Source organism: Babylonia areolata, chromosome 8 (assembly GCF_041734735.1).
Source record: "Babylonia areolata isolate BAREFJ2019XMU chromosome 8, ASM4173473v1, whole genome shotgun sequence".
Classification (NCBI taxonomy): domain Eukaryota; kingdom Metazoa; phylum Mollusca; class Gastropoda; order Neogastropoda; family Buccinidae; genus Babylonia; species Babylonia areolata.
The window spans coordinates 8,001,830-8,024,129 of record NC_134883.1 but is presented as its reverse complement, the minus strand read 5'-3'; the positions used below and the strand labels follow the sequence as shown (position 1 = coordinate 8,024,129).

General features: G+C 40.5%; 1 protein-coding gene across 7 annotated transcripts in view; it reads right to left on the bottom strand.

The window, feature by feature from the left end:
* Positions 1–55: 55 nt before the first annotated feature.
* LOC143284506 (uncharacterized) overlaps positions 56–22,300 on the bottom strand; it is a 118,254-nt gene continuing 96,009 nt past the window's right edge. For all 7 annotated transcript variants that reach the window (XM_076591205.1, XM_076591207.1, XM_076591208.1 and 4 more), the window contains 3 exons: positions 19,081–19,369; positions 17,672–17,828; positions 56–13,968 (listed from right to left, as the gene is read on the bottom strand). In XM_076591205.1, coding sequence (XP_076447320.1) covers positions 13,864–13,968; positions 17,672–17,828; positions 19,081–19,369 — 551 coding nt within the window. In that variant the 3' untranslated portion in view covers positions 56–13,863. The remainder of the gene's footprint in view (positions 13,969–17,671; positions 17,829–19,080; positions 19,370–22,300) is intronic.

Here is a 22,300-nt window from a genome sequence, read left to right as displayed (position 1 = left end):
TGTAGAGGGTTGCTTAGGTGTGTGATTTAATTAAATGACATGACTCGAGCGTAACTTGCCTCTGTCTTGGTACAAAAATACCTGTCTGAAGGCGTAAATGATGAAACTGGTCTGCACTGGAAGGGAAATCTGCCCAACAAGGGATGTCCTTTTTCATTACAGGGCTCCTGCAGATGACCTCATTTTCACTTTTTCCAGACCAGACTGAAATAACTCCCATACCAAACGCTGCCAAACTGAATCAAAGAAAAAATTCTAGAATGGCAACAAAAGTCTGGTCAGGGTGGATTCAGGGTCCAGAGTTCTTCCACCATGTATGGGTACCTCTAGACTTATTGGAGTTAGGGGGTTACATATGCTTCCAATTGAATATTCCCATTTCTCAAAGCTCCGACGTTTGTGTGGTCCCAGTATTTCTGTTTGCATGATTTTGCTAAGAAGCCACTTGGGTGGACCTATGTAATCAACATAACTAATTCAAATAATATTCAGTCTTCTGATGGTGTCTGAAGCCTTGTAAGTCACTGTCATTTTATTTTATTTATTGAGACATCTTGCTATGCACATATTCTTGAAGCTCTATGCGCTTTTCAATAGCACTAAAAACATTCACTCAAACATCATACACAAACATATGCAAATGATTGGAAACATTGGTAAGAGCAATTAATAGAGATCTTGTCATTGACTAAATCTAGAAATGTATCGGATATGAAAAGAAAAAATGAAACGATAACAATGTAGACAAATGAGACGCACACAAGCATGCATGCATATACATACAAACAAAATGCACACACATACATGCTTGTACACACACACGTACGGACACGCGCATGCACCGACAAACACATGTACATACACACACTACTCGTGCAATGATACATATACACGCACCTATGCGCACATACACGCACAAACACAGTTCAGTAATCAAAGCAAGCAAACTGTGACATAACATGATAAAACAGTTCCTGCTGAACATTTCCTCGAGGAAACATTATACATAGAGGAAACAAATGTTCTCTCACACCCCACACATACATAAGCACGCACGCGTGCGCACGTACACACACGCGCACACAAATGACAAACTACAACATTACATGATAAAACAATACATATCAAACATTTCTAGTTAAAACATGTATATGACGTACATGAAATTAACCTGAAAATTTGAATGTATGCGTTATAAAAACACACCTCCATCCCCATCCCCACATACACTAGCACACACAATCAACAACAACAAAGCACACACAGATGAACAACTGATTAAACAAACTACAACATTACATCATAAAACACTTCGTGTTCAGAATTTCTCATACATTTTTATACATTAGAACACACACACACATGCGCACACTCTGAATAAAAACTACACATGCACATACTCTAAACACGTACACCCACACCCTCAATTACATACACACACACCTACCTACCTGCACGCACGCAATACACAGACACAAGTGTGTGCACAAACACACGCACATCTCATTTCATACGACATTGTATGACTGTCTGAACAGGTGTGACTTGGCAGTTTCGAACTGTGAGGGTTACAGTGACGAGTTGTGAGTGGAAGCTGGTTCCAAACAGTTGTCGCAAAGTGAGAGAAAGATTGGTTGCAATAGGTCTTTGTTTTGGTCTGAGGTACAGTAGATGTTCTGTTGTCTGGCAGGGGTATAGAGATGAAGGAGATCAGAAAGATAGACAGGAAAGTAGGAAGAGAGTTGAAGCAAATAGTGGATGTTTTGTGTTGTATCCATGCAGAGATCGGCAGCCAGTGAAGTTGTTGAAGGAATGGCTGTACATGTTCATGCTTTCTGACTTTTAATCAGACATGCTTGAAGTTTGTCAAGGAAGTACTTGGAACAGCAGAGAGTAAGGAGTTACAGTGATCAAATTTAGACAGAACAAGAGAACAAACTACAGTTTTGGTGGCATTGGAAGTAAGATGGCGAATGCTACTGATGTTTGCTGAGTTCGTGGTAAGCAGAGCAACATATGTTGGAGACATGTTTTTCCATGAACAGAGTGTCAGAAAAAGTTACCCCTAGGTTTCTTGCAGAAGAGGGGAACTGTATGTTTATGTTACCAACAGACATAGAGGTGGGAGCAGAGTCATGAAATGGTTTGTTCTGTGAGTGAATCAGGACTTCAGTCTTGTCATCATTTTGTTTGAGTTTATTTGCTGTCATCCAATGCTTGATGTCAGTGATGCATTCTTGAATATTGTTAATGGTGTTGTGGATCTGGACAGGTGCGCATGAGTCATGTTACTGAAAAATTTTAAAGTGTAACAACATAAAATTATATAATTTCTGCACCATAGTGCAATGGCTTACACATATGGGTATTTGCAATACTCTCTCTTCTACCGAGCATTGTATAACAAGGGAAAACTTCGCGATAGGCTGCCTGCAAGCGAGGATCACCGCTCGCGCAGTGCTGTTGAGCGAGTCGTGACCATTGTCCAGCCTGAAATTGTGTGTCATCGGCAAACAGTTGGCTTTGGACAGTCATGGTGTTGCGACTGCTAATCATCTGTAAATCCTCTTGTAACATCTGTTTCTTGGAACAAGTCAAAAAGTTTCATCACAAAACACATGATCAGTGTTATTGAAATTATTTATTAACATTCAGTACACCATAATAAAATTTGACAATTATTAAGCATGGAATGAAGTGAAATGCATCAAACCTGGCACTTATTAGTCTTCAATAAATACATTGGATCAGGATGTGAAAGCAAATGCATAAAAAAAATCCTTTGCCTTGTTGAAGCTGAAGAATGAAAGTGTTAGGCATGTGCTCATATCCTCAAACCCCTGAGAATGATACACAGAGAAACTACATTTCTTTCAATACTTGTGTTTTTACATGAAGGATCAAATGTTTTGAGAATGCAAACATCACATTAACCTGCAATATCTTCCAGTGTATATGCATGTTAATTTGAAAAGAATACACTTAGGGAGATATCCTTTCTGACTGAAATGCCAACACTCCACACAGCTATGATAATACTCATGCCTGTGTACCAATTTGGCAATATTAGGGGAGGTAACCAAGCCCAAAGGGGGTTTGGCATGAAGGAACATGATTGAGATGAGGACATGGATAAAAACAAAAAAAGAGTCATTCATTACTAAATGTAACACGAAATATAATATACATGGGTGAATAATCATAATCAATTAGAAAATAATCCCACTGGGTGTGAAAGCAACGGGGGGGGAAAAGTCATGAATAACCTCCCCTAAGTGAACAAACATAGAAGTCTTGTATGTCTGTCAAAACTGCAGCACAGATTGGAATAATAATGCTGAATATCAGCCACAGTTCATCACTAGCAGGCACAATATTCTTCTATGAATTACTGTCTGTGCCCGTAATATTCAGAATATATTCTGCATACAGACATTTGACAATTAAGTGATTTTGTGGTGCATGTGATTACCGCAACAAGGGCAAAAAACAAACAACAAACGAGGACAGACTCACAGATGCACTGTTGTATTTGTTGATTAAAAAAAAAAAAGTTTCTATAAAGCTGCACTTTGTATGAGAGTGCATACAACCTACATGAAAAAAAGGGGGGGCAGGGGTAGTTTGAAAAACAGTTTACTTGAACCTTCAAAGAAATATGGATTTTCATGCTGATGAAATCATCAGACGAAATACACACAGGCTAGCCATACAGGATTTGAGGGGACAGACAAAGAGGACTGCAAGGCCTAGAGACATGAACAACTCATGACACCTCATTCAATGCACACCACAATCTCTTTAGACTTTTTTGACTCACTTGTGTAAACAAAGTGAGTCTATGTTTTAACCCCGTGTTCGGTTGTCTGTGTGTGTGTGTGTATGTGTCTGTGTGTCCGTGGTAAACTTTAACATTGACATTTTCTCTGCAAATACTTGTCAGTTGACACCAAATTAGGCATAAAAATAGGAAAAATTCAGTTCTTTCCAGTCATCTTGTTTAAAACAATATTGCACCTCTGGGATGGGCACAAAAAAATTTAAAAAATGAAGCCTAATTATATGCAAACTGCATTTACTGTTATATTTATATTTTTTGTATTCTCTAAACTTGGCACTTTGATCTGATATTCTGAGCAGTCATTATTATCATTTTTTGTTTAAACAGGAACTTCTTTTGCTAAGCATGGAAGTTTTATTTATTTTGCAAACGTTATGGTGCAGATAGTAAAAAAGGGAAATTACTCTGTAATTAATGCTAGGGGACTTAATTTGCTTTAAAATTATCTTTCTCATCTTAAACATTACATTTTGAAATTATACTCAATACATAAAAAGCTTGGATTTTTTTTTAAAAGTGTATCACAAGTGAGTCTTGAAGGCCTTGCCTCTCTTGTCTTATAATAATATACCTTTCCTCTGATACATAACATGAACACTTTTTTACACTAATATTCACATGCACTCCCTTTCCTTTATCCACTACTTTACTCCTTTCCGTCTAAAATCACTTATAGTGAATTGACGTTATTCTGAAGATCAACATGAACAACTGATAGACACCTAACCACAGACATGTGACCACAGATAGTAAATGTAAACATTCACACATTTCTTCACAGTCTGACGTACACATGACAAATGTACACATATGTATATAACTACACAATTTCAAAGTAGAAATGACAAATGTACACATCTGCGTATTCAAATGCCGTTTGACGTACACATGACAAATGTACACATTTGTGCATTACTAGTTTGACGTACACATGACAAATGTAGACATTTGTTTCAATTATTGTTACAGTTTGACATACACATTACAAACGAACACATTCATATATTACGACACAGTTTGACATACACATAACAATTGAACACATTCATGTTTTACACACGAACCGTCACTCTGAGGTCCCACCGATCTGGGGAACACAGTTCTGCACAAACATGTTCGACCTACACAACTGTACCAACAATCATATTCCACTGAACTTTTTTCTTCTTTCCTCTTTTCTCCTTTTTTTTGGATGGGTTGTACTGAACATTTTTTCCAAACAGATAATAATACACTTTCTTCTCTTTTTTTTTTCAAACCGCTTACAAGTGAATTAATTTCTTTCCCTGAACAACTTCGACTTTACATCTACTGAACATTTTTGCTCAAATTACTGCAATGCATGAATTCTTCAAATATTAATACCCCAGATTTGCATTTAGAGAACTTTTGCTTTTCAATTTATGTCTCACTGAAGTCTTGAGTCATCTTTTGAGAAACAACGAAAGCCAGAATATGCAAATCGGATATTGCTTGAATGAACAAGTGAGAATAAGCAACAATAAAGAAATATGAATACATAAAAAAAAGAAAAAGAAAAAAACAACTAAACAACACATCAACAGAAGTACAATCTTCGGTAAAAGATTATGATCAAGCCTTTGAAAATTGTCCTGTTCATTTTGACACTAATTGAAAGCATTTATGATTCTTTTATTGTGATCTGATATTGGATCAAAACAATCTTAATCTTTTTAAAACTGTGTGACAATATCAGACTTGAGTTGTAACAAGCCTTCCACTATCCGCAAATGCATGATGAAACACCATTCTTTGTCAGTAATGGAAAAACTGAGATGAAATCATCTAATGACAGAAAATCTACTGTTTCATTAGTACTGTTTCATATTACTTTTTGCCACAGTTCCACCTTTCTTGTCTCAAGCTCAAATGCAATGCAGAATGAGGAAGGTTGGCAAACACTCTGTCAAAAAAAAAAGAAAAAAAATACTGCTAAATAAACGCAAACATAAAACATCAACCAACAAGCTGTAAGGTGAGGCGCTAAAAGAGGTGGAGAATTTCATGTACCTTGTCAACATCACTGACAAGCAGGGTGGAACAGATGCTGATAACAGAACCTGCATCAGCAAGGGGGGCTTACCATCAGCTGGAGAATGTGTGAAAATCCTGAGATCATTCAAGATCCGAATCTTCAACACTATAATGAAGCCTCTCCTGCTGTATGGAGCGGAAGCCTGGAGAACCACTGTCATTGCCACGAAGAAAAATCCAGACTTTCATCAACACCTACCTCAGAAGGATTTTTGTGATTTGCTTACCAGAATCATTAATGAAGAACGGTGAGAATGAACAAGACGGCAGCCTGTAGTAGAAAAGATTCTCCAAAGACACTGGAGGTGACCAGAGACATGCTCTGCAAGCCTGCATCCAGTGTCAGAAGGCAAGCCCTCGCATGGAACCCATAGGGGAATAGGAAAAGCGGCCGACCAAGAAATACATGGCACCATGTGTATATATATATATGTATTTTTTTTTTTCCCCACTTATTATTTTACTTTCTTGTTCATATGTCCCTAACACTAACAGTCTCTTCCACCCCCTTCCCTCACTCCTGCCCTCTCACCCCCTGCCCACCTTCCCTCACCCTTCCCTTTCAGAACCCTTTCTTTCCCTCGTACATTCCCACTGACAGTTCTACTCACCCTGCTTTGTTTTTTGCGTCCTTTCCTGTGACTACCCATCACTTTCCTTTCCTGAACTTTACTCTCTCCCTCTCTGTCTGTACCTTTCTGTCTGTCACTCACTCATTTCATTTGCCTGAAGAAGAGCTTGTGGCTCGATACGTCGCCTCTTTTATCCCACGTAAGTCGACTTTTACCAAGATTTTTTTTAGTCCACCTCCCACATGTCACCATGACCTGGACGCAGACATGAAGCGGACAGGCCACACCTGGGTACAGCTGGAGCATCTGGCACAGGACCGCTGGAGACCATGTGTTGGCAGACAGTGTCCCAGACAGGGCACCAGGCACTGGTGAGGTGAGGGTTACTTTTTGTTGGAACAGATTTCTCTGTGTGAAATTCAGGCTGCTCTCCCTCTCACCAGGGAGAGCGCAATGCCATGGTGCAGCACCACCATTTGTTTCTTGCCATGGACAAACCTTTTGTTGCTCTGGGCTCTTTTACATGCAATATGCACATGCTGCATATGGGACTCAGATTTACTTCTCATCTGAATAACAAGCACCAAGATCACCAGAAACAGTCTAGTGGAGGGAGGAGTATGAATCCTGGTTAATATGGAACTCTGACCTGAGGACACCTGGTATCTATCAGATGCATAACCACACAGCCACCACTCCACTCTTTCAGAAAGAGATACAGAATGTGCTTGGAATGCTGTCAAAGCAGAGGAACACTGTTTGTTCCATGTCTTTGCTCTCATTTGTCTGATTGTGCTAAAGTGAAAAATACAAACCACTCACCAGCTCTGAACACAATTCAATGCAAGGTGTTCTTGGGAAGTGAATTAGCTCCCTTGTAATGATGTTAGAGTTCCCCTCATTTTGGCAGTTCATTTCCTCTTTCTTTGTATGTTGCGACATTTAGTTAAGATGCAAGTAATGTTAATGGTCATTTAGAACGAACACAGAGTTTTTTAACAATGCTTGTTCAAAACTAGTATTAAATTTCCAGTGCACGTTTTATTCATTTTTTATGTGCTATGTGTGAGAATGAACTTAAAATTTCTACCTTAACTAAGAATTACAATCTGTACACAAACAAATGACATCTGTAACAAGACTTTCCACAATGTCGCCCCATGCCTCCATTAATCGAACAAAACAAGACACACACAAGACAAAAAACCCAACAAACCAACCAATCTGAAAGCCCTTGTACACTGATCTTCCCTTGCTTCCTTGCAAATATTTCACCATATCTCAACAACAAAAAGAAGAAAAAAAAAAGGGGAAGTCACAGCTAGATAAACCAGATGCACACTTTTATATACTAAAGCTGCTATCACAGAGAATCTAGCTGTCAGAATATGATTGCACTTAACACGAAACAACTTTATTCTTCTTTCTGAACTGAATGAAATGACAACAAATCCACATTCCACATCCAGGGAGGGGGAGGGAGGGGTTTTGTTAAAGGCCTTCCAATTCAATACAACATGCCTGAAACTAGTTGCAAGGAGAACAGGTGGAAGAACAGAACATTGTGTACAAGGTTTCAACCACTTTTGTGGATATGTCCAGTATTTCAAAGGCTAAAACACAATGACAAGGATTTTGGGGGAGGAAACTTTTACAATGTTGAGCAAGCAAGGAACATGTCAATTTGAAGCCAAATACTGGTTTTGGAAAGGGCCAAAAGTTCAAGAAGCCACCGTGGCGGGATCGGTTAGGCGTTGGACTTCTCATCCAATTTCACCAGTGATCAGAGATCCAGACCCTGTTTTATCATGGTGTGTGTGTCTTTGGGAAAGGCACATTTTCCTCACTCCACCCAGGTGTGAATGGGTACCTGACAAAAGTGGGGGAAGGTTAAAATGGTGGAATGAGAGGACTGGGCCCCAGCCTTCCTATGCCAAGCCCTAGACACAATGGATATGAATTCATTGCCCTGATGACCTTATAGGGCTGTAGGACTGTTAACCAGAAGCACACTTGAAAAAGCTCCAGTTTCAAAAGTGTTGGTTTTTTTTTTGTTGTTTTGTTTTTTTAAGTGGTGGGAGAAGTACACAAACAAGATCAGTAACTGCTGTGCACAGATGTCTGCCATTCACATGGTAAACCAAGAGCAGTGTTTGTTGTCTCACTCAATTTACTGTTAACTCCCCTTCACTCCCACATACATCCCCTCGATTCATAACACTTCCACCAACAGCCGAGTCCCTGCATCATTCTACAACCAACACTGAACAGGAAAATGAGAGCAGATAAACACACAAGGTAGGTGTGTTTTCATACTCATTGTATATACAACACATTTCAATCACACTGAGGATACATCAATGAACCAGGATAGGTGACACTTTGAGAAATAAGGCTTCAGTTGGGTCTGTAAAAAAAAAAAAAAAAAAAAAAAAAAAAGGTAAGGAGTCCTTGATATGAAATGTAAATGGAGGCAACGGGGGAACAATTATCATGACAACAAAGGTTAAAAACTTTCATGTATCATGGTCATTCATAGCAATGCAAAATAATAATTCTTGTTTCCAGCAGACATGTGCATTTTTCTAATATATGAAATTTCTCTGTGACTACAAGTATGAGTGTGGGCAAGTGTGAGCAGTGTGTGTGTGTGTGTGTGTGTGTGTGTGCGCGTGCGCACGCGCGCGCCCACGCACACACACACGCACATGTGTATGCACGTCTGTGTAGGTGCAAAGTGTCTATTCTACACTTCACAAAAACATTTCAGAGCAGCTAATAGTGAAGAATGCAATATGTCCCCTTGTTTTAAATTCCACAGTAATCCATCTGTCATATCCATCAACTCCAATTCAATAAAGGCCATGCACCTTTGTCATTTTCTGAGCAACCAAAGGCCATTTTTTATTTGCTGATCGAAAGAGAAAGACAAACATTCACCCTCCAAAGTTAAATTGCTACAGGTTAAAGGCAGGAAGACGTTGGTTAAACAAGGAAAAGTCACAAAATCATTCAAAGATTCACAAGATAATTTCCAAGCCCCCAACTCCCCCCTTCCATCAAAGTACTGTGTTCTTGCTATAAAGCACTGCTGGCAAAATTTGAGGTGATACCAATCCAAGAAGAGAACAGCCTCAAAACTTTTCTGGACTCACAGGGATCAACTATAGGAGAATTTTGATTTACCCACCCCCCACTTCAAAATGCAGCAATCATACCACAATCACTGAGAACACAAAACCCAATTATTCAACATGCAAGACTAAAGTTTGATTCAGGATTGATATGGATACATAGAAAAATATGATCTCAATTAACTTTCTCCCCCTTTCTGTTTGTTTGTTTTGGTTTTTTTGTGTTTTTTGTTGTTGTTGCTATCAGTGTTACATACTGTGTCTGTGGCATTACCTTCACTTGTTCCACCAGAACCCCCACACCCCCTCCCTTTCTCCCCCACCAAACCAACACACAAGTTTTGCTGTGCCCACTTGAGAGCAGTAAGGAGAAGGTTCAACATTAACATCCACCTGACGTAGAGCAGCTCACCCGCCCCCCACCTCCCCCTCAGCTGTGGTCATCTGTGCAAGTGGTCACAGCCAGTGATGTCCTTTCAACAGGGTGGGAGTTGTGGGGTAGGGGGTGGAGGGAATGGAGTAAAGGCAGGGAAGGAGGTGCAGGATGCTGACAGAAAACTTGAATGTTGATGACGATAAACAATACAAGACAGCTGTATAAACTTTTTTTTTCCAACCTTCTTTAACTTACTGAGTGCTTGTGATGGAAATTTTCGTGCTCTTCTGGTGTGCCGAAAGTGACCAACTATTGAAATTTCCATCTGTGTCATTATCGGAATTTTCCGAACTTAAGATCAACAAATTCAAGTGAAACTGTCATAATGGAACTGCGTGTTTATTTTCCTGTGAGATAAATACAGGTTACAATAAATTTTCTTTGAGCACTTTGCATGCTAGAATTTTAAAAAAACCTTAAGAAATATTACCATGAAGATCCTTGGCAAATTGTCACTGAGCATAAACTTGGCTTGGCACTGAAATGGTTAAAGATCCACCAGTGCTGTGGGTAGGATATTAAGATACAGATATACAAGGAAGGAGAGCCCAGAATGACCAGTGTGCTTTTAGCTTTCCCACAGCTGGTTAGCAGTCATCAAGACAGTACACCACATGAACTGCAATGGCCAACAATGAGACAAAGTGAAAGCAGATTAAATGTTTTGCAAAGCACTTCAAATAAGAAGGGGAAAAAAAGAAGACAAAAAAACAACAACCTATACTGGAAGGGGTTGCTTAAAGCTTACAATCCCCCCCACCACCACCCACCCCCCACCACCACCAAGCCTGCCATCTTCAGGTATTTTAGTGTGCATTTCTTTGAAGGCCAAAATGTGAGGGTTTAAAACTACCTATTTGCATAGATGCTCATCTTTTTACTGATAAATATCCTGCCTATAGACTGCTGATGAAACATTCTGCCATGAACAAACTCCAAGCCGATAGAGAAAAGATGGGACGTGAAGAATGTGAGCATCAACTGGATGAAACTTCATTTCTGCGGTAAACTCATCTCTACAAACCCACAAAAGCAGCAGTATTGCGAAGTAAAGATTTAAGATGCACAAGGGTGGCTGGCATACATGGGTTCAATAAGTGATCAAAACCAGCGGCCAATATTTACACACACACACAGAGACTACAACCAACACAATTCCTGAACAGATCATAACATGGTGATATCTGGGAGGAAAAGAACCAACGACAACACCAAAACCAGTATCACTGACAAAACAAACGACAAAACGGTGTACTGAAGAAAGAATATAACTGCATCCCAAGTGCTGAACTGATCGTGAACAGTCCACAGTGAGACTGGAGCTGGACTGGAGGGGGGCGGGGAAGTGACAGTGCAGTGAATACTTAATCCCTGAAGATGATATTATGTTGAACACAGCAAAACACTCGCACACACACACTACTTTACAATATCTTCAAACATATCATAGTTACAAAAAAACACACATTACATGTTGCCAAAAAGTATCCTGGATCATACACCCAGCTCATCATTGCTGGAAGCCAGTTGGGTTCAAATGCATCTTGGGAACAGAATCCCAACTCTGAACTTGTAGAGAATCTGGTACAAGATATGAGTTATGGACATTGACTGAATGAAACCAAGGACGTGGACGAAATACAGGGAAATTTCAGGACCCTCTCCATTTATGACAGTGCTGTTAAATGCACATGTGTATACAGATCCAGCAACAAAATGATGTTAAGAAAAGGTTAAATCGAGACGCAAAACCTTCATGGTTCACATGCAATTCCAAAGGACATCATCAATATTTTTATTCCCACAAGTTTATACCAAAAATCATCAAGTTTGGCATTAAAGTGGTTCCTCAGATTTCCAACCTGCATGAACTGGTCCCATCAAAAGATTCAAGTTTTGCCGACTTCCAACCCTTGGTCTACACACTGAGCAAGCATGATGTAAAACCAGTGTTTCCGTGAGTTTCTGTCCACTTATGAAGCCGGAAAAAGAGGGAACTGCATTCATGTACAGACGGGAAGTGATATATTTAGGGAGGTTGCTAACCACAGCAACTTTCAATTTTTCAACTCCAGCAGAGCAATATTTTTTTCACAGGATAGGAATCAGACGACTACCGGAGTTTGCACCACTGGGTCATGGTACAGAAAGTGTGATTAAGCCGTGATTCCAGATCCACCTGTGGTTCTTTCCACTTCTCAATCATCACCAAGTTTTGTCCTCAGCTGCACAGGGACTCTTTCCTTGAACAAGCAGATGAAGTTGACTGTCAGCACTGAATTAAAGCAGCCTGGCCCAGGCTTATGTCTCTCCGACATTCTGAATGGTATTATGCATGCTGTGTATATATTAATTATAAGTCTGGAATTATACACAATCTAAGACATCACAGAACGTTACATTCAAATAATACATTCTTTGAATAAATACACATCCCAACGATGATAGCAATTCTCATGGAAACAGATTACAAAAGGGCGTTTCAATACACGAGTCAAATGCACCAATCCAGTGCCTGTCTTCTTTATGATTCAATCACTGAACCTCAAGTCAAAAACTCACCAATTCCCCCAGGAACAATGCTGAAACCATTTAGCCTAAATAAAGAAATCATAACAGACTTTTCTTCAACACAAAAAATTCAAGGGGTCTTCCTAAGGTTTTACCTGCTGTAAATGTCCTTCGCATCAATTTCAAGTTTCAGCCATTAAGAACTCCCCACACCCAATATAGTCTTTGTTGTAGCAGATTTCTCTGAGGACAAATTCTAAATGCCTGCTCAATTCTAACAGTAACTGACCTCAAAACAAAGCCAGTCAACCTTAACAAGCCATAATCCACTCCTTCATTAGGCTTCAAGCTTTGTTCACATTGCGACAGTACTGTGGCTTTGCACTGTAAAAACAATATATCTGGAAAAGCAAAGCCTTCTGATGACTTACTGAAGTTCAGCACACTCCCTGTTAAACTGGTTAGGGTGGAGCAAAGGCAGGAGGCAAGGGATGAATAAAAGGTGGGAGGGGGGCGGGGAGCGGTGGGGGGTGGAGGAGGGGGGAGGGGGAGAAAAGAACACCATAAAATGACTCCTGACTTGTCGGAGAAAGCAGAAGGTGTAAAAACAGCAAGACAGCAATCGTTCATGTTCAGGCTGTTGCAAGAATCTGCTGAGGAGCTTGCCAACAGGTTGTCTTCTGTACATGAAGTCTTTCACTGTCGTGTGCACACACAGGCTTGCACATGACCAGCCCATAATGGGTGTGAAAACAGATGATGGAGCATAAAAGCAAATGTGACGGCTTGCATGCTACTCATACCACACTTCTGTCTACTCTCTTCATGTGAAAATAATGGTAAAAAAAAAAACAAAAACGAAAGGGGACTGAGAGAAAGGGGAGTGGGGATGGGAGTTGTGGGGGTGAGGGGTTGAAAGAAAGGCTTTTGACTTGACTAAATGCCTGTAACATCCTAAATGATTGTTTTGCAATGTCACTGATTCTACACACACATGATTCACTTACACAAAAACCAAAGTTTTCCCTTTCTTCCCCAACTTTTTTCTTTCAACAAATAAATACTCAAGAACTTTTTTTTTTTTGCAATCCTGGAAGTCTGGTTTATTGTTGTTTCTTTCCTTCTTTCTTCTTCTTTGTTGTTTGTCTTTTTTCACCCTACCCTTACACAATGCGTCACTTGTCAGTAGAAAAGCAGCATGTACTGTCCTGCTGGTACACAATGTTTGTGACAGTTGTTTGGGTGAAGGGGGGTGACGACAGCACACACACGCACGCAGGCAGCGAACACACTTGAGGACACACGGACAGCCTGTCATGTAGGGGGGGAGGTGGGGGTCTTGTGGGTGATTCGTCGATGCATCTGCACAAATTCCGGCTGCTTCTCATCCTCGCTGATGGTCTTCATCTTGTCCGTTTCCTGAAACAGCAGAAGATAGTGTATTGTGATAATTATTGTACTGTATTGTGATGATCATTGCATAGTGATAATTACTGTTGTATTGTATCGTGATAATTACGGTATTGTAATAATTATTGTATTGTATTGCGATAATAATTGTATTGTGATAATTACTGTTGTATTGTGAAAATTACTGTATTGTATTGTGATAATTGTTGTATTGTGATAATTGTTGTATTGTATTGTACTATATTATACTGTATTGTATTGTGAGAATTATTGTATTGTATTGTGATAATTATTGAATAGTAATGTATCACACTGTGATAACTGTTGTACTGCATTGTATTGTGATGATGATTGTATTGTGACATCATAATGTAATATACTGTATTGTACTGTATTGTATTGTGAGAATTATTGTATTGTGAGAATTATTGTACTGAGACAACATTGTATTGTAATGCATTGCACTGCGATAAATTTGTACCGTATTGTATTGTGAGAATTATTGTGTTGTGATAATTATTGTACTGTGACAACACTGTATTCTAACGCATAGCACTGCGATAACTGTTGTACAGTATTGTACTGTGATAATCACTGTATCATATTGTGACAATCATTGTATTGTAATGCATTCCATTATGATCACTATTGTATTGTATTCTATTGTATCTATTTGTATCACTGTTTGTCACAACAGGTTTTTCTGTGTGAAACAGGGCTGCTCTCCACGCCGAGAGTGCACCACTTCAGTGCTGCACCACCCTTTTCTTTTTTTTTTTCTACTTGCTAGTGTATCTGTTTTCCTACCAAAGTGGGTTTTTCTACAGAATGTTGTCAGGGACAACCCTTTTGTTGCCATGGGTTCTTTTACATGCTCTTAGTGCATGCTACATATGGGACCTCAGTTTATCGTCTTGTCCGAATGATTAGTGTCCAGACCACCACTCACGGTCTAGCAGAAGGGGAGAATATGCTGCCAAGTGTGGGATTCGATCCTGTGCGCTCAGATTCTCTTGCACCCTACGGGGGTGCTTTACCACTAGGCCACTGATACAGAGACTGGTGAACGAGGTTCACTGAACGACGCAGGGATGGAAAGAACGGTGAGAGAGGGAGGAAGGGTGGTGAACGGAAATGCATGTACAGTATGCTGCCAGATGTAAAGCTTGTTGGTTTACGTAGCTACTGTTCATCATCTAGTTCACTGTATTCATTTACTTTGCAAGTTTATTAAATAATTCTGAAATTAACTGTCTGCATTAATGGATAGGCAGCCCCCCTTTTGCTGCACTTAACTGTAAGTTTCTAGTTTTGGTCCATGATAATGCCGGTGATTACATGTGTGTATTGCTTTACAGTACTAATGGCCCAACTATCAAAAAGGAACCTGAAATTCTATCTCATAAATTTGTTGTCTGTGCAGCTGCTTTAGAAAATGTCACAGTAATGACCACACACACACACACACACACACACACACACACAAACATGCTGTAGCCTTTACAAAATGCTACAGAAAGTGATTCTGGCATAAATTGCAACCTTCATGAAATGTCACAAACAGTAACACAGCCAATACCTGCAGCTGAGCTTCTTCATACACACACACACACCAGGCATGATCTGTATCTTCTGGTTTGTCACAAAATAAAACATCACACAATCTGCGGCCTTTTGCAATGTGATAGCACATAGGACATGGCAAAACTGCAGCCTCACACAAATGTTACAGTATCAAGTCCTGACAGGTAACAGCCCCACGTGTAACATGTGGATGGAAAGTTGAAGATTTACTTCATGGCTGAATTAACTATTCTGTTCCAAGCTAACCAATACAAATACCTTATCAGCATTATTTTTCTCTCCGCAGTTCAGCTGCTTGATGAGTAAATATTCAGACTGAAGCAATTCTGGCTCCAGATTTGGACTTGACATGACCAGAAGCAAAACTGGATTACCTCTCTTGAATTTTGAGGCCTGGAATTTGTGGACAGCTGCAAGTTATGACAGCAAGTCAAACCATGCTGCTTCTAACCCAACTGACCATAATGGGGCCATTTCAGGGCTGAATACCTGCCAGTTCTTAAAACCAGTCCAAGAGAAACTAAAATAATGTTAGCAGGGCATTCAAGATTATGCTAAAAAGACCTTATTCCCCTGCATCAGTTCTAACTGCTAACCAGCAGCCCACATGACAGCGAATGAAATTTCAATGGACTGAGATACACACATGCTATTAGTTAGATTAAATAACGCATAGTAAAACAGCATGACAAAAGAAACGGCAGCTTATCTGGTTTAGTGGACTTTAAATAATAGTTGCTAATCAAGAGCAGAAACAACCCAGCAGTCATGTGCACTGACCAGTTATGTCCTTTTTATTCTATGATTAAAACTGACAGGAAAGTGCCTGCTCAAATATAGACATGTAAACCATTTGTGTGTGTATGTGGGGTGGGGTGGGGTGGGGTAGGTGGGGGGTGGTGGTAGTTATCTTTCAAATGAACGAAAATAACAACTGCTCCAATGAGTTCTGAAAAAAAAACGATTTGTCTAAGCTTTCTGGAGTGCTGGTAATGATTCAAATGCTGCTCCCATTTGCAAGACCAAATCTCAGCCAATACGGTGTCAGGTTTGCTCAATTCACAGCTCACTCACCACACTGGGCCAGCTCATATTTTCCACTGTCAAATGCTTTGACATTTTCAGTGCCATTATTCCTCTTCAGACAGACACACAGATGCTAACTCAGCATAAAAAAGGCATTTCCTTCCTGCCAACCTTAATTGTGGCCTCCAGCAGCGAATTCCAAACAAATGAACATCCTCTGGAATTCAGGCTGCTATGGGAAAGGGAAACAGGGAAGGGGAAACAAAGGAAGTTTGCTTTCTCTGTGTGTGTGTGTGTGTGTGTGTGTGTGTGTGTGTGTGTGTGTGTGTGTGTGTGTGTGTGTGTGTGTGTGTTGCACGGGGTGTGTGTGTGTGTGTGTGTGTGTGTGTGTGTGTGTGTGTGTGTGTGTGTCTGTGTGTGTGTGTGTGTGTGTGTGTGTGTGTGTTGCACGGGGGGTGTGGGTGTGTGTATGTGTTGCACGGGGTGTGTGTGTGTGTGTGTGTGTGTGTGTGTGTGTGTGTGTGTGTGTGTGTGTGGTGCACGGGGTGTGTGTGTGTGTGTGTGTGTGTGTGTGTTGCACGGGGTGTGTGTGTGTGTTGCACGGGGTGTGTGTGTGTGTGTGTGTGTGTGTGTGTGAGTGTGTGTGTGTGTGTGTGTGTGTGTGGTCTGTGTGTGTGTCTGTGTGTGTGTGTGTGTGTGTGTGTGAGTGTGTCTGTGTGGTCTGTGTGTGTGTCTGTGTGTGTGTCTGTGTGTGTGTGTGTGTGTGTGTGTGTGTGTGTGTGTGTGTGTGTGTGTGCAAGCATGCAGGAGTCAGAATCAGAATCAATTTTAATGTCAATTAAACCGTAACAAAGTTTATAAGACACGCATGCAAAGTTACATACATGTGCCACACACAAAAAGCAAAACAGAATAATAATAAACAGATACAGAACAAGAGACCGAATCACTCCTATATGCTATGGCATTTTTGGCAGCAATTTTTGACAAAATCTTCCAAACAATGCGTGCATGCGCATGCATGCATGTGTGTGTGCATGCGGATACATGCGTCTATGTGTGCGTGCATGTGCGATGGCGTGGGCGTGGTTGCCACAGTCACCTCTTTCTCCTTCAGCCTGTTGGCCTGCTCCTCCAGCCTCAGCTCCAGACTGGTGCGCTTGTTGGCCTGCATCTCCTCCCACTCCTTCCGCTTCTGGGTGTCCTTCCGCTTGGCCAGGATCTTGTTCAGCTCTGGCTTCTGCAGCACGTCCTTGCCTCTGAAACACCGTCGTCGTCATCATCATCACCATCACTGTCACTAACTGTGACTCTGCTGTCATCATCATTTTCATCATTGTCTCTAATAGCAGCATTATCATCGTCCTCATTATCGTAACTTTCGCTAACAGCAACAGTGTTATCATCATTGTCACTCACCGCAACATTGTCGTCATTATTATTATTATAATCACTGTCACTATCTGCATCATCGCTATCAACATTATCATCAATGTCACTAACCACAACATTGTCAATATCATCACTATCACTAACTGCAACATTGATGTCATTATCATCATTGTCATAATTGTCTCTAACGGCAACATTGTTGTCAACGTCATTGTCGTCATCATCATCATCATCACCGTTAATACCTGAAACATCGTCATCAACATCACTGTTGTCATGATCATTGTCATCACTGTCACTAACTACAACATTGTTGTCATTATCGTCATTGTCATCATCAGGCATACACTGTAATCATAATCATCTGGGTATGTCGGCCCAAGAAGTGCAAAGGGAGACAAGTCTTCTTTGTAACAATTGATCTTGTCATCATACAGAAGCTCCCTGTGCTACATATTTGTTCTTTAAACTTTTCAGTGCCAAGCCTATCTATCTCATGCTCAGTGACAACTATTTGCCACAGGATGTTCTGGTCATGAAGGGTTATGATTAAGAAAAAAATTCTTGCTTGTAAACAAGCCAAAGAAAGTATATATAACCTTGTCCTATACTTTTCTGAAAGGAAAATAAACAAACCATCCAATCATGACAACTGCACATGAATTAAATAATTTTGTGATAGGAAAATTCCTACAACACCACAGACAGAGTGCCATAAACGGTGACCGAAAGTCAATTTTCTTCTCTGATGCAAATTCATGATCATGATCTGTTAGGATGTGAGAGGAGGAAGGGGTGAGGGGGGGGTGGGGGTTAGGGTAAAGCGTAGCAGAATCAGGAAGGTGTTTGGATTTCTGATCCAGTGTCCACCAGTGATCAGGGTTCGACTGCATTAAGAAACAGGCGTTAAAAAAAAACAACCAACTCTGATTTTCCTTACTCCATCCAGGTGTGAACGGGGGTGTTGGGGGGTGGGGGGCTGGGGGGGATACCTGACTTTGGTTGGGGGAAGGTTAAAACAGCGGGAGGAGAGGGCTGGGCCCCGCCTTCCTTCGCCATGGGCTGCCTCTCACGCCACATGCCAACACACGCACGCACGCACGCACTCCTCTCACTCACAACTTGTAGTTGAGCAGAAGTTCCTTGTGCAGCGCCTGGCGCTCCCTTGAAACCACACAGGGGTTGAACAGCTTCCTGGGCTGGATTTGCTCCCCTTCCTCCTCAGGGGAGCTCACTGCCCCGTTGCGTACACCAATGACAGTGGGGGTGGCCGTGGTGGTGGTGTCAGTGGGGGATGTCGGCTCTGGGTCGTCCTGAACGATGGGTGGGGGAGGAGGGGGAAAGTCGTTGGAATCCTCATCCTCGTGATAATCCGGCACCGGTTCTGGCACCTCAGAATACAGCTCCTCTGTACGTCAGGACAAAGCATCATCAGGTGAGACACCATCCTTTTGGAGTCACTGAACAGTACACAGAAAATATGTATTTATTCATTTACAAAAAAAAAAAAAAAAAAAAAAAAAATCATAAATAAAACATGCTATTTATGCCTGATGCCACGCTTGAGCCTGGTATGTAGAATGTACCTTTTGAGTGTGGAATGGAAAGGAGGTTAGGAGCGACAATCTGAATGAGAGAGAGACAGAGACAGAGAGAGGTAGAAAGAGAGAAAGGGAGAGAAAGAGTGATGAGAAACAGGGGAGACAAAGAGAGAAAAGGACACAGAGACAGACAGACAGACACAGAGAAAGGAGACAGAGACAGACAGACAGACAGAGGGAGGGAAAGAGACACAGCCAGACAGACAAGTAGAACGGCCCTGAGCGCAATAAAAGTCAACTGAAAAACCTGTGTGTTTTTCATTTTAACTACAAGAAAACATCTGTCTCTATGTTCCACTGTGCAAGGTCAAAGTTCACTTAACAAAACAACCACTCTGAACAATTTCAATAGCTTTGACTGATAAAATCATATTTACATATTTTCACTGTAATTCACAAATTCAGATATACACACTGTCACTGTAATTCTAGAATTGATTATCATATACAACACATTTTTCACTGTAAATCAAGAATGAAAATGAAACATCACATTTGTAAGAACTGGAGCTATAAAACCATACATTCAAAAGAATCACAGCTATGAGAACTCAATACTTGCACGAAAAATTATTTCATCTTCAAAAGACCTTTCACATTTGGCTCAGTTTACCTTATGAGTTCATATATTATGTACACTTTTCAGTTTTTTAGGCCTGAAACATGCCAAGTTATATTATCCACACAATGTTCACTTCTAACATCCAAAACCATCAATGTGTTAAAATGACAATGCTGATTTCAAAGTAGCGTTTGAAACTTTCAGGTTAATTGCACGCACACATAAAGCATTTAGCTTGCATATAAATTTCTGAGCTACAGATGTTATGCAAAAAGGAAAAGCATTTTGCTAACATGTTAATTTTACACCTTTAGACATCAAACTTTTCTCTTTTTTTTTTTTTTTACATGTAAATTTTACATCTTCAGATAATAAGCTTCTGCTGACATGTTAATTCTACACATTATGTTGCTTGCTTAAAAGTTAACTTCACGGTTCTCCAAGTAAAACACATAGCTCATGCAACAAATAACCACATGAAAAAAACAACAAGATAACTCAACTGAGTGAGGCAACACACAAAAGTTTCAAAATACAATCCAGAATGATGGAGCACACCGCATGCTGTCTTCATAAACTTTCCACGACAGAAAGACAGACAATCACAAAAACAGTATGAAGAAAAATGTGTGCTTGTCCGTTTGTTAGTGTCATTTCCGTGTATAGAACAGGCTACGCAAGAGTGTGTAAAATGCTGAAACCCACAATGTCTACACAAATGTCACACTACAAATCCGTACAAGTTTAATATGTACATGTATGCAAACTGTCAGCACGGATTTATAGAATGTGTTCTTCTTCTTCTCTGTGTTTCTGTTGGCACATGCACACACACATATGTAATACACAGACATACACATGTGTGTGCGTGCGCGTGCGTGCATGCATGCGTGAGTGTGTGCGTGCGTGCGTGTGTATCTCTCTCTCTCTCTCTCTCTGTTTATGTGTCTGTGTTTTGAATGACACAAACACCAAATTTCGAGTTCATGAAATATTGGACCAGACCTATTTCCAACCTTCATGACGATGAATCCAGCATTGCACAGATTATACACCAATCCCATTTTCATACAGACAACTTGCTGAATATCATCAACATCTAACAAGTATCAGCCTCAGGCATGATGTCTGACATGGCAGTAAACACTGAAGGTGTGTTCACATTTGTCATAGTGGAGCACTTTGCCAAGTGGTAAAGTGCCCGACTTGGAAGCAGGTATGCGTGAGTTTGAGTCATGTACGGACCAGGACTTTTAATGTCCCTCCCCCGACCGACCTTGAGGGGTGGACCGGGTGGTAGTCTTTCTGATGAGATGACAAAGGCCCTGGGTGCAGCATGCACTTTGAGCTGGTAAAAGAACCCATGGCAATAAATTGGTTGTCTCCGGGGAAAAAATGTGTACAAAATTCCAAACTGATGGTTAAACAAATAAGACTTCCAGATAGGAAAAAAGAAAAACAAAGTTGACACTGCACTGTGGCAATGTGCTCTTCTCTGGGGAGAGAAGCCCCAGATTTCACAAAGGGACGTCTTCTGTGAGTGCGACGAAAAAGTAATACATCGCATACCACCGTTTTCATTCGGGAGACTAAATTCATGTCACATCAGACATAACTGACCGTAAATACCTCAGAACTAAAAGAAACTTGGGGGAAAAAGTATCAGCATGTTGTTCCACTGCCAGAATTTGTAGTATTCCCTGCTGATAATGGAAACAGAAAAGACAAAGACCACTTTCCTGGAGGGAGAGACAGAGAGAATGAGGGCGAGGTAGACAGAAGAGGAGAGAGACTGGAAGGAGAGAGAGGGAGGGAGGAAGGAGATAGAGAGACAGAGAGACAGAGAGAGAACTGTTTACTAAAACATACACAATCCCAAATACATAAGGAACAGAACAATAAAAGGAGATGGAAAAAAAAAAATCAAAAGATTTTTTCCAAAAATTACCCAGACAAAAAAGTTTCAATCCAAGTTCTTTCCTAAGATGAGAACATGTGTAACAAAGAGACCATGGGAAGCTAATGGTAGCTGATATGCTTTTGCATATTACAGTTCAATGTTTCAAGGTATATACATAAAGCTTCTTCTATGAATATTGACTATGGAGGAGAAAAAGAAGAATGATAAAGAAAGAAAAAAGCAATGGCCCAAGGATACCAATACTACTTCTTTTCT